At 42.7% G+C, this 13,181-nt stretch overlaps 1 protein-coding gene across 1 annotated transcript; it reads right to left on the bottom strand.

The window, feature by feature from the left end:
* Positions 1 to 520: 520 nt before the first annotated feature.
* On the bottom strand, positions 521 to 11,456 carry LOC127607494 (protein Wnt-2b-A-like). Its single transcript, XM_052075858.1, has 5 exons — positions 11,004 to 11,456; positions 7,123 to 7,343; positions 4,521 to 4,798; positions 3,471 to 3,735; positions 521 to 1,580 (listed from the first exon to the last, which is right to left on the bottom strand). The coding sequence occupies exons 1-5, from the start codon at positions 11,126 to 11,128 to the stop codon at positions 1,351 to 1,353; spliced, it is 1,119 nt and encodes a 372-aa protein (XP_051931818.1). The 5' UTR covers positions 11,129 to 11,456; the 3' UTR covers positions 521 to 1,350.
* Between the last annotated feature and the right edge of the window lie 1,725 nt (positions 11,457 to 13,181).

Genomic DNA, 13,181 nt, shown 5'->3' with positions numbered 1-13,181 from the left:
TACAGCACAATTTTGCTCCGGAATGCTTTGGTATTTTTGAGATTTTGTTGTACTCTGCGTAGATTAAGGATGCCAGATATAGCAATGCAGCCCCAAAATAAAAGCAATTTGTCAAAAAAGCTCCAGTTCTGGTCAGTTAGTCTACAGGACATACTCCCAAAAACATTGTGGTTTTTCCAAATCCATTTTTAAAGTTTTGTCAGTTTCAAGCTATTTCAGTGACCGTTGTGGGTTTCTTTCGAACTACTGTTCCAACCATTGTGTCTCTACCGGTTATAAAAGTAGCTGATTTTTCTCACTGGGAAGCAGAAATTGCGTCGCAAGTCGGTCACATAGCCCTCTGCCAAGGTTTTGCAGTTTTTCTAAACCTGAATAGTCTGAATATTTGGAAATTTACTTTGTGACCACAACGAAAACATCCAAGCATGGAGAGGGAGCAAAAAAATGGAGCCTGAGGTTGTGTGTGTGTGTGTGCAAATCAAAACAAGAAAAGATGGAAACAAAGACAAGGGACCAGAGGTAGAAATGAGCAAGGTTTTCAATGAGGCGGCAGAAGTGAATGTGTGAAAACAAGTGTCCAATGTCAACACAAGACAGTGCTTTTTTCACTCTCTGAGGATTTTTGCCAAGAAGTCCTCACTTGTTGGAGTTACAATTTCAGTCATTTCCAGAAGCTCTCTTTTGCTTATTAAATGGAAAGCCTGTCAGTGTTTTTTCTAAAAAAATAATAATAATAAATGATGGACTTGCTAAACTTCAGGGCAATTATCAGTAGAAAGTTATGCTTTGCAATTTTTTTCTGTAAAACCAAATTAACATCTATTCACTGACAAACGCATTTTGTGACCGATAGCTAGGTGGCTTGACAGTGTGGCGGTGTGACGAAAGATTCCAGTTGAGGTCATGCAGGCAAGCAAGGCTCCTTGTTTGGTTGACATCGGAGAAAGCAGAGTGGTAAAAGTCTCATGATGATGCTGAGAAAGTCGGGAATTGCTATTGGCAACGGGGAAATTTACCATCTGATCAGCTCCTAGCTATTCAACATAAGCTACAGAAATGCCAATGCAAAGACGGTCATTACCAATGTACTGTATGCTACCATTCAAATGTTATTGGGCTCTTACAAATGTTTAGTTTATCATTAAAAAAAATTACTTGCTTATCTCGGTGTCCACTGTACTGCGGTATGTGTTATACAATACTCAACAATTTCCACAAATGGTCAGAAACATTCCAGAAGTCCATGATCAACAACTGGACATATTTTCCAGTTTTACCATCAGTCAGCCAGTCATCTTTGGCCAAATGTTTATAGTGAAAAATCCCACAATACGCTAAAGCGGGGCGGGCTTAGGTCTGATCCAGCCAGTCGGGTCGCTTGTGTGGCTTACAGGTGTGAACATCCACCGTGTCCTCGCAGTCGTTGCACTGGACCCTGCAGCACCACTGGAACTTGCATTCGCACTGGCTGAGACGTTTGACACGCATGGTGTCATAGCCTCGGCCGCAGCACATCACTTCGCAGCCGTCGGTGCCCCGTGACGATTTGTTGCAAATGCGGCCCGCCGTACCCAGGGAGCCTAACGAGACAAAGTACGTGTTGATTAATACCGTGTTGTTTTAAATAACCATCAGCGAGTGTTCCTTATTGGCACGCTGCCAGTCATTTTTTCCTCAGGTAGAATTGTCAAACCAATGGTCAAATTGGGACAGGATCTCAACCCCGATTAGGAGACCCCATTTATATATCAAGATCTTTTCCACCGGATAGCTCATGTAGTTGAGGTTGACAGTCAGAGTAGGTGTTACAAGTCGGTGTTATTCTTACTTACGCACTTTTTTCCAACTTTTATTTGGTTATGTCATATAAAGAACTCTATTCATTTTAAAGGATTTATTACAAAACACAGACCAGGAAGGGAGTTCAAACGTGTCCATGTTCTTTGTGTCAATTTCTTAATTCGTCCTCGTTTATGGCTTTATCTCCCATTTCAACTCTGTCCTCGTACAGCCACAATTCTCAACTAATCTGCAGAATGATTTTACAGTGTCAAACCAATCATCTTAAAAATGCGAGACATTTTAAAACAGTTACCGAAGGTAGTGCTCTAAAGCAATCACACTTCTCAATCGATTGTCTTTTAAGGGGCGATGTCACTATAACACTCGTTCACTGAAGATATCGTACGCGGGAAAGCCGAGGTTATTGAAGTAATCAATGTTGTTACGGGTTTTTAGTTGTTCGGGAAACTAAGAGATTAATGTTGCATTTAACCATCCACTGATTCAGATGAAGTGTTGGCTTTCCCACAGAGGTTACATTCCCCAAGCTGGTCATTCAAACACTCTCTAACCCGAACCCAAAGATGTGCTCAGGTGTGAGGATAGATGCCACCATTAATGACCGAGCGTCCGTGATGTAAAGAGAAGGGATAAGAGAAGATATTTCCCTCAGGCTGAGAGGGATCACTGCTTAAAAATGACCAAAGGAAGGATTTGAAAAATAAGCCTGCATGTATCCTCGGGCCGTGAATTCCTACACAATGGAGATTAGCAGCGAGAAGGCATCATAAGCTCCTTTTAAGATGACTTTTTAACAACCTGTCCTCTGAGTCATTACATCAGGTATCAGCCCAAAGCCAAGGAGGAGTGAAGGTATTCAGTTTAAAAGTGCACCACGTCATCTAAAAAAAGAACTGCAGAGCACCTTCACGCTCTGTTGAAGCGACTGGATGTGAGCAGGGAGACGGATCCTTAACAAGGCAAAGCAAATGGCAGGAATTAAACTGGATGGGAAAGGGCAAATCGGTGGACTTTAAGCTGTGATGGAATGCGAAACTTCACTTGACACCTCTGGTTTTCATTATGTTTTCAAAGGTGACGTGGCATCAGGCGAGTCACTGTTAGATCAATGGAGAACTGTGAAAAGTCCATCCGGATCGAAATCTCGAAATGCGTTTTGTAGCAACACATTCCTGAAAACCAACTTGTTCAATAATGACAAACTCGTTGGACACTCCCTGAAGTACCGCCACTAAAATCACCTCCGCTATCTCAGGTACCCTGACTTAAATCTACTCCCCATTCGTTCATAGTGGTTGTTGGGCAGAACTCAAGCAGCTCCCGTGATGTCGCTACCCAACAGGTCTACTTCCGAAGATGCTGCCGCTTAAATCAGCTCCACTTGCTGGTGTACCCCTACTTTAAATGAGCTCACAATTTGGTATGCGGTGCTCAACCATCTCCACTTTGTCCGGTACCCATACTCAAATCACCTAACGGGTCAGCCAAATAAGTTCTATCACCCGAGCAACTCCACTTCATCTTATTCCATACAACTACAGTATATTGCTATTCAAATACGCACATTTGTCCACACTGGTTCTGCCATGTTCGAGCTCCACACCAAACAATATTATCCATGTTTTCTTCATGTCTCCGTTGAGGTGTCGGCAAAATGTTTCTGATACCTGCTGCTCGGTCCATGAGGCAGTAGTCGGGCGAGTTCTCCACGTACACCAGCTCATTCTTGGCACTGCCTTTGAAGTCATGCTCGGCCACCATAAAGCCGGTGCCGTCCTGGTTCATTGTCACCTCCACGGCCGTGTTGTATTTCTTGTGGAGGTAATCGCCCGTCCGCCTGAAGTCGGACATGGCCAGCCAGCAGGTCCTCAAGGAGCAGGAGCCGCTGACACCGTGACATTTACACTCCAGCTTCATGAAGCGCTTGACGGCCTGCGGCAGAGGTCAGAGTTGACGGGGCGTTAAGCCTGCCATGTTGGCCCGTGGCCAAGGTGTGACTGACCCTGGTAGGTAGGTCACATCTTTTTTTCGAGATCCTCTTTAAAGAGGAAACTATGGTCTGTGGGGCATATACACGAGAGCGTGAGGGTAAAAGGGATCAGAAACTCTCGGAACTCTCCTAAACATGAAGCAAGTGTGAAGGCTCATCAATTACGAGTTATGTTTGTATGACCTTGAAACCATAACATTATTGAGACTCGAACGTGAAACCACTCGGCATTATCATGTAAGGGTAGAAATCTCTCAAATGCTTTTTAACATGAGTTGGATCTTTTTTTCAGAGGTTCCTGCCAGTGTTTCATCTCCGCCCCAGACTTGGACGACTATCAGCAGACCCCAAAGATAGCGAGTTGGACTGTTTTATCCAAACTGGACAAATCTGACTCAACCCATTTAACATGGGTTGACAAGTAAAGTCATCTGGGTAGACCGTTGTCTGGAGTCTTCCGAGGTGTGCAGCCCCTGACTTGAAGCACAGTTATTGGCACACCCCAAAGATACGAGTGAGGATGCTAGCACTGCAGTAGTTCTATCAGAAATGGAAAACAATCCAGACTGGCGCACTTGAAACAATGTCATCTATGTAGAACATGTACATTGGCTCTTCTAAAGAAGGATGTGTCACTTGAATTAGGACACAGCGACTGGCAGACCCCAAATATATTAGCAGGGATGTTAACGAATCAGCAGTTTATCGGACCTGTACAGCAACTCACCATTCTTCCGCAACGATTGTTGTGCAGATTCATGAGCGCCCGGGCGTCCTTCACCATCCTCTCTCGGGCGTCAACAAAGGCCTTGGCAAATTTGATGCCATAGTTGATGTTGTCACTGCATCCGCCCCAGTCGAAGTTGCCCCGTTGATCGCTGGCTTGGCCGCGCTTGTGCCCGTCACAATTGCAGATCTTGACGTCGCCCTGACTGCACGCCCGAGTGATGGCGTAGACCACTCCGGCCGACGAGATGGCGTACACAAATGCTGCTTCTCTGCTGCCTTGGTGAGAAGAGGAACAAGTGGGACTAAATGCAGTATATTTACCAGTGAGTACCTTTTTATATACAATACAGCAATTATAATTTGACGTCTTTCCCCAAGTGGATTGGTCTAAAATTTAGACAGGACGGGCTTAGGTCTGATCCAGCCAGTCGGGTCGCTTGTGCGGCTTACAGGTGTGAATGTCCACCGTGTCCTTGCAGTCGTGAGTCTAAGCCCGTCCCGCTTTCGACTCTAAAAAGTTGTGAAAGGGTCGAGATAAGGTTGCTGTTTAATTGGTTTAAACCAGGCATGTCCAGGAGGCCTGGAGGGCCACTGTCCTGCTTGTTTTCCATCTCTCCCGGTTGCAACACACCTGATTCAGACGATCAGCTCATCAGCCAACTCTAAAGCAGCATTAGAACGATCCTGAATATTTGAATCGGGTGCGTTGCTCCTTGGAGAGCTGGAAAGCAGGCAGGACAGCGGCCCTTGAGGACCGACTTTGGACACCCCTGGTTTAAACGGTTGCTACCTACATCAACACAATGTTTTCCTGAAATAACGTTCAACCACTAATTTGATAGAAAGACTTAATTATGCTGATTCTGTACTGTAAGGGGCGGCCCGGTAGCCCAGTGGTTAGCACGTCGATTTCGCAGTGCAGAGGTACTGGGTTCAATTCCAGCTCCGGCCTTCCTGTGCTTGCGTGGGTTTTCTCCGGGTCCTCAAATTTCTTCCCACATTCCAAAAACATGCATAGCAGACTGATTGTACACTCCAAATTGTCCCTAGGTGTGAGTGTGGGCGCGAACAGTTGTTCGTTTCTGTGTGCCCTGCGATTGGCTGGCAACCGATTCAGGGTGTTCCCCGCTTATTGCCCGAAGACGGCTGGGATAGGCTCCAGCACACCCTGTGACCCTAGTGAGGATCAAGTGGTTCGGACAATGAATGAATGAATGTACTGTAAGGCTGCGGCCCGGTGGCTGATTGGTTAGCGTGTCAAACGCCTGTTGCCAGCATTTAGCGGCCCCAGGTATGCTGGTGAGAGCCCTCAAATTACTTTTCAAGGAAGTTTAACAGACAGAAATGAATGTACGCTTTGATGCTGACAGCCTGACACAATTGCCGTTCCAACTGAACACTTTTGAACAAACCAAGCTTACTCAAGTTTGTTGTTTTAGGCAGCAAAATCGCTACTGTGGTTTTGATGTCACTTTGTCTCATGGACAAAAAATGAGATAATCTCTCTAATGTTTCAAGAGATGAAAATCACATCTGAAATGGTGATTATCTAAAATGAAAACCAGGTGGCCATTCATTATGAAATTGAGTTTTCTTTTTGGTCTTCTGTATTCATAACCAAAGAAAAAAAAATTGTATCCGAAAACCAAAATTTTGACGAACTGCAACATTAGTGAAAATTTGAAATGTGGGATATTTTGTCAAGAAACATCAAGTTGGCACACAATTATTGCCTTAGTGGGCCACATAAAATCATGTGGCGCGGCAGATCTGGCCCCTGGGCCTTGAGTATGGCACATGTGCTCTAAATACGGTACAGTAGTTAGAAGATAGTTGTTTGGTTGGTTTCGCACATTATCACTGGATGACATATTGTACAGATTGTTGTTTGTTTTGGTCAAAAAATAGATTAAGTGTGATTTTGTTGGTTTATTCCGTTTTTTTTTTTGCCGTTATGCAGCTCCTTATAGCAGCATTTGTCCAGTACATGGAAAGATCAGTCCATGTATGGTGGAATGTAGCACGCATAGCGGCATGTCAGGCATATGACATCACAGCCCGGCCGACTCTCCTTTCACCTTTTTCCTCATGTGCACATGTGGAGGCTTTCTCAGTCACTGGCCTTTGTTTTCATTTGAGAGAGAGGAGATTTGGGAAGGTTATTCGGGCCCCCACCACACACACACACACACACACACACACACACACACACACACCTCTACCTCCTCTCCTCATTCCCGCTCACGCAACCAAGCAGAACACAGGCGATATGTCAGGCCGTCAAGCTTTGTCCGGCTGCCAGAAACATCTCCCCAAATATTTACATCTCCTATTACTGTTTATACATCACCAGTGTGGATCTCTCAATTGCGCCACTTGTTTTTTTTCCGACAGAAAATCCATTTTCCCACTTTCCCTTACTCCCTGAGAAAGAGAAAAAAAACACCTCTTTGTGTTTATATGGCGGAATTATTCATGAGACATCCATTCATTATGTGCTTATCTGATTGCGGCGGAGACATTTACAAGGGTGATTAACTGGAGTGTCTCACACAGATTGGAAAAGAGCCACATTCCCCATCCCAGTTGCGCCGACTCACTTCGCAGCATCACCCTGCCAAACACGGTGTGGTCGCGCTCCAACGTGCTGCAGTTCCAGCGTTGGTGGCGGAACTGGTGCTGACACTCCTTGATCCACTCCTTGGCGCCCTCGCCGATGGACTGCATCAGGTCCGGGTGGCGCTGGCACAGCTGCCGCTGCTTGTTGACCAGGCCCGGGATGTTGTCGCAAATCACCCGAGCACCCAGCGCGCCGATGTACCTGCATGGGGAGGTGGTCATTATACGTCGTTGCAAACAGCATTAAAATGTAACGTGTGAAAACTAATTTATGAGTCTTTAGTAAAAAAAAAAAAAAAACTTGATTGAAGATGATCAATTATGATCAATTTATCAGGCGTCCACGAGGGAACAATCAGAGGTCAGCTGCCAATGGGGGGGGGGGGCTTTTACCAGTTGCAAACCAATCGTCAAAGGAGGGCAGGGAGGCCGAATGCCACCCTGTCTCAAGTTGGATGCTCGAGACCGCCCTGCTCTCGTCCCTTGATCGTGACAGGCCTATTCCATCTCAGTCCAGTGACACTCACTAACTCAGGGGTGCTCAAACTTTTTGGATCGAAGATCTACTTTTCGATCAACTAACCTCCCGGGATCTACCCTTACCGGCACGCGCGCACGCACGTACACACACACACACACACACACGCACGCACTTGCACACACGCACGCTCTGATGAGAAACAGCCTGAAACTGAGGCATGCAACGCACTTTTGCAGCCTGTTAACTATCGTAGCTCACACGTACCATTTTAAAGTGCTTCCATGGGCCCTCCTACATTCCTATTCTTTGCTCGTGCCCTCGGTGAATTGTACAAGAAGCAAACTCTGAATGAGAATAATGACGATAAAAGATAGAGAGCAACAGTTCTGATCACAAGCTGCAATTGCAGACTGCTGAGAGCTAACAACTTCCGGTGACATAATCACGCGCCACCATAAATTCAAGATTGACCTGCTTTATTTTATTTTTAAATATTTTTTGGGTGAAAATGAGACTGATAAGATGATTAGGGTGCAGTGTACATTAACACACAAAAAAATATTAACATGTACAAAGACACATATGGTTGTTTGTTTTTTCACTCCTCGGATCTACTTGGGACCTGTCTCAGATCTACCGGTAGATCAGGATCTACCTAATGGGCACCCCTGAACTCATTCGCTCACTCACTCAGCAGACATCACCACTGTCTTTCTTGCGATCCTTGAAAGGGGCCGATCACATGGCGCTGTGCGAGTAACCGTTTAAAAAGTGTACATCCTCACAAGAGTCCCTTTAATCGCTGCCCGTCGCTCAGTTTCCACTCCCGTTATGGCCGTGGCTCCTCTGGAGTGTAACGTTGTGGCCGAGTGCTAAAAGCTGAGCAGGGGCACTACTTGTGTTTATTGTCTTGTTCACAGCAGCCGAGCCAAAAGATACTTGAGGACGCACACTTGGACGGAGAAAGGGCGCCTAATGGTGGTGACAAATAACTGGATGGATGGCTTGTACAAAAGTGCCTACCCACCATCCAAGTGTGAAATTAAATAAAATAATAGTTTGTGATCTGCCCATACAGTATCAAAAAAAAAAGCACTTGAGCCCCACTGTGATGTAAAAGTGGGGTTTGGTTACATAATAACTACCTTCAAAGTGAATTTCTCTGCCTATGACTTGGTCCGGTCAAATGGATAAAGATCCAGAGCCACTTTCAAGTGACTCTACATTGTCTGAAACCTGCCAAGTCAAAAGGTAAGCAGCACTGCATTATAATTGCTCAAATGCACATCATGGTATGAACCAACATTTTTAGCAGCACACACTTACATCCTCGCTTAGTACACACACAGTGTTGTGTCTCGAGTGCTGCCTTCATGTGTCTAAATATATATTTTTTTACTTTATGAGAGCTCGCTTTCTCACCTGCCCTCACGCTGGGCTTTGCTCACAAGGCTTGGTCTCCGCGCCTGATTTGTGTCGGTAAAAATGAGCTGACTTTAGCGGACCAAGAATTAGGATGTGTCAAAACATGTTTTCATGATCAATTTTTGCTTTTCTTAGTTTTTATATATTTAAACACAACGTAAAATAGGAGCTATAATTGTTTTTTTTAGGTATTTTGATGTAAGCAGATCATGAAATAACATCCTGAATTTGAGTAAATAGTTTGTCCCTTACGTATCATTCGATTGATGTTTGCGCTGCCTCACTAATCGATAAAACACTTGATGAGGCGCTAAGCCGCTGCAATGATGAAGTGCTGCCTCCATGAGTGAAAATACAATGTTTGCTTTTACTTTAAATGCAGCCGCTTGTTTAGACTCAAGGGTTTGGCAAATATTTCCACTCGCGGTTATCATGGTAACGACGTCACGCATAGCTCCGGAGTTTCATCACTTGGCAGTGAATGTGGAGAAAAAGTCAAAGTTCAAAGAAAGAGAGTTGTAGCTTTGATGTACGCTGAACTGTTGTTGCGCGTTTTTGTCTTTGCAAGCTGTTGAAAAGAACTGATCAAGCCTCATTTGTACACGCACCGGCGCCCACACCTGACACTTAAGTCCCAGCTAAAGATGGATGGGACAGGATAGGGGACATGATGTACGCCCTCCCACCAACCCATTCATCTTCATCATGGCATGGGCCAAAATATAAGGTATGACGAACACTCGCTGACCAACATTTATAAATGAGTTTAGTATATTGTGTGTACGTTTGAGGGATCTCTCATGGAGCTCAATGACATAACCATATGTTAGAAACAGCCCTCATTTTAAAAAAATATTTTGTTGGTTTGTTTCTAAATGATTTGCAAAATGGTCATTGTTTGTTTTATTTATTATTTTTTTTGATAAGTATGTAAAGCAGTTCGTTTTTCATTTCGTCGGGTCGAATCCTTGCACCTCCAAAATCGTCACTTTTCAAGACACCCTAACAACGTAATCTTTTACATTGCGTCGTCAAAGAAAGCAAGCCATCCTCAACACTGGATATTGGTCAATATATTTTTGGGGGGGGGGGGGATGACTGAGCAATAGTATAGATGGGTGGGGGAAAAAAAAGTTGACTTACCAAATGGTGACATACAGAAGGAGGTTATGGCCCAAAGCCAGTGATATTTAATATTTTTTATTATTAATTTATCTTGCATTCATTTTATCATGTCTGTTATTTAATTATTGATTGATTGCTTGATTTTGCTTTATGTTCAATAATTAAGAGTAACATTAGGTTATGATTTGTTTTCATGTGTTATTTTTGCATGAAACATTGTTTAATGGTAACATAGGATTAATATAAATACATATCAAAAACTTGGTTCATTACCACTTTTCATTCATGTATCTTTTTATTTTTATTTGATTCATTTGTATTCATCTTATAAATTATGATCATTATATTTTGATTTATCAGTTATTCTTCATTTTTAGGAATTTATTAGATGTATACTATCACAGGTTTGTGATTTATGTTGTATTATTAATGTACATATCTACTGAACATGAATCATTATTTTATTTAATTTTCATTTTGTTTATTTTCCTTATTTGTTCTATATTTTTCGACACCTTATTTTTTAATATTTATTTGGTGTTCATGCTGAAATATTTCAAATATTTTTTTTAATTTACTGTAGTATTTGTTTTTTATTTTAATTTGTTTTCTTCGGGTAGGTTAATTTAAAGTATCGCTTTATAACAACAAAAAGTTATTATTATTCACTTGAATTTACTCTCCACGAGTGTATTTCTGCATTTGTCTTCTCAGCATGAAATGAGCTGACTGTTTTCGGTCCACGTGCAATGGAAAATGGTGTCAAATCGGCGTGCGAACGCAAACAGAAATGTAAATGTGTACTGTGAAAGCCCGTCAATGGTCCCTCACCACCAGGATGAATCCACTCTTGGCGTGCAGACGAGCAGCAGCCAAATGAGCATGTACACTTTGGCTTTGGAGTTTCCACGAAGCGTCCTCTTGCCCATCGTAGAGTTCGGAGATTGCGCTCTCATGTTTGGTCACGGCTCGGTGCTGGTCCGACGTCCATCGTTTATGATTAAAAAGAAAATAAAAAGCCCATTAAAAGACTTGTAAGCGCTGTCGTCAAGCTCCACCAGTGAGTCCCGATGTCCTGTACGCGTTTGCTCGATTCAGTAGATGCAGGTAGGGTGCCGCGTAATTAACGGCCGGATCAAACCATGGTTACATTCGTGAAAGTTACTGGATTAGTTTGGAGTTAACGTTTGGTACTGAAAAAAAAATACAAACACATTTGTATCCGTGGTGCAAGACTGAAGATGCGCAAACGCTCCGCACGCACGTTCGCACGCACGCGCTTCTCCGGCTCGTCAAACGGGTGTGATGGGATGTGACACACCCACCTTCTTCTCCGCCCCCCCCCCACCCCTGCGACCACCCCACAATAGAACCAAGCCCACCACCCATCACTTTTTTTTCCTTTAATTTGAAAGGTGCAAGTAAGAAATCATCTGGGCTAATTTTAGTTAAACTCCATCCCTGTCTATCTGTCTGTCTGTATCATGAATGGAGAATAAAAAATACGGAATCCAACCTCTACAAAATCAAACAAAAAGTCAACTTAAAAAAACTAAAGTATTTTATTTATTTATTTATTTTTATTTTTTTTTTGTTAACAGTACCAAACAAAATAACTCTTACTGTAACAATGAATCATATAACAATTAATACTCTACCAATGGTTATCATCATTAATACAAAATATTATTAATCAGAATGAATAATGACAACATAATTTTAAAATGACAATCATAAGTTAAAAGCTAAAATTGTTCTAAAATTATAATACACAATGTCGGCAATTTGATACCAACTTTTCTCCGACCGATACCGGACTTTTACTTTTAAGCAATCACTGACACTGCGTACCGATACCATTCATACTTTTGAAACAAGAAATTTTAAAACATATTGTCAAATACAACCGATTCAGGGTGTCCCCCGCCTACTGCCTGAAGACAGCTGGGATAGGCTCCAGCGCCCTAGTGAGGATCAAGCGGTTCGGAAAATGAATGGATGGATATTGTCAAATAATAGCGAGTCAAGACCTTTCTTTCTCATGCTCAATTTTTTGCCAATTTGTCAACTACTGGCAAAGAGAACTTACAAAGTCAGATTAAATTTTTTGCCTGATGTATTGTTGGCTGCTTTCGGCAGCCTTCACGAGCATGCAATCACGACACCGATAACTGGTTTCGGTATTTGTCCATCCCTTATAAAAATCATCAAAAATGTAAACATGAATTATTTATATATATATATATATATATATATATATATATACAAAAATAATGCAAATCAAAATGACGCCAAATGAAAAACTAGAATGATTCAGTGGAATAATATGTCATTTTTATATAGATTAAATATGAGCCTTCTTCAATAACTGACAAATTATTACATAATAAAAGTGTACAAAATTAGAAATTTCCCATTTTTGTAATTCCTTTTTTTTTTTTTTTTTTGGTCATTGTATGCATTGATGTCACTGACATGACGTGACATCGTTGTTGGTTCATCCTGCCTGCCAGCTGCGCTCTTCCAGGGGCTCCCAGAGTCAGGAGGGGGGTCCGCATCTCCTATTCTGGGCCGCTCTCATGGCCCTGAGCTATATTTGGGGGGCAGAAGGAGACCCATCAGATGTTGGGAATGTCAGACAGGGGTGGGGGCGGTGGCGGGGGGTGTTGTACAATAATCAGCCCCCTCACCTTGCGATCGTGTATCTTCATTGTCGGACAGTGTGCAAAGTCATAAAGCAAAATGGTGAGAACAGTGGTTTTATTCCAGGGACTTGATTTATAGCAGTGCCTCCCATAAACACAGTGAATATAAAAAGTCTACACACCCCTGTTCAAATGGGTTTTGTGACTTTAAAAATAAATTGAAAAAAGATTATTTTTATACTTTTTATAATCTTTGTAACTCGGAAAAAATGAAATCTATTTAAAAGGGGAAATAAACAACTGAGGTCATATGGTTGCAAAAAAAAGGCCACGTCCTCTTACTGTATGACTTGGGATGTGGCTG

The sequence above is a fragment of the Hippocampus zosterae genome, chromosome 9 (genome assembly GCF_025434085.1).
Source record: "Hippocampus zosterae strain Florida chromosome 9, ASM2543408v3, whole genome shotgun sequence".
Lineage (NCBI taxonomy): Eukaryota > Metazoa > Chordata > Actinopteri > Syngnathiformes > Syngnathidae > Hippocampus > Hippocampus zosterae.
The sequence above is the reverse complement of the archived record's forward strand: the minus strand, read 5'-3'. Positions and strand labels throughout refer to the sequence as shown.

Coding starts and splice junctions, on each gene's coding strand:
- LOC127607494 (XM_052075858.1), bottom strand. CDS start 11,128: ATGAGAGCGCAATCTCCGAACTCTACGATGGGCAAGAGGACGCTTCGT. Junction 4,799..7,122: donor TGGCAGGGTGATGCTGCGAA/GTGAGTCGGCGC, acceptor CTTCTCACCAAG/GCAGCAGAGAAGCAGCATTT. Junction 1,581..3,470: donor CCTCATGGACCGAGCAGCAG/GTATCAGAAACA, acceptor TTGTCTCGTTAG/GCTCCCTGGGTACGGCGGGC.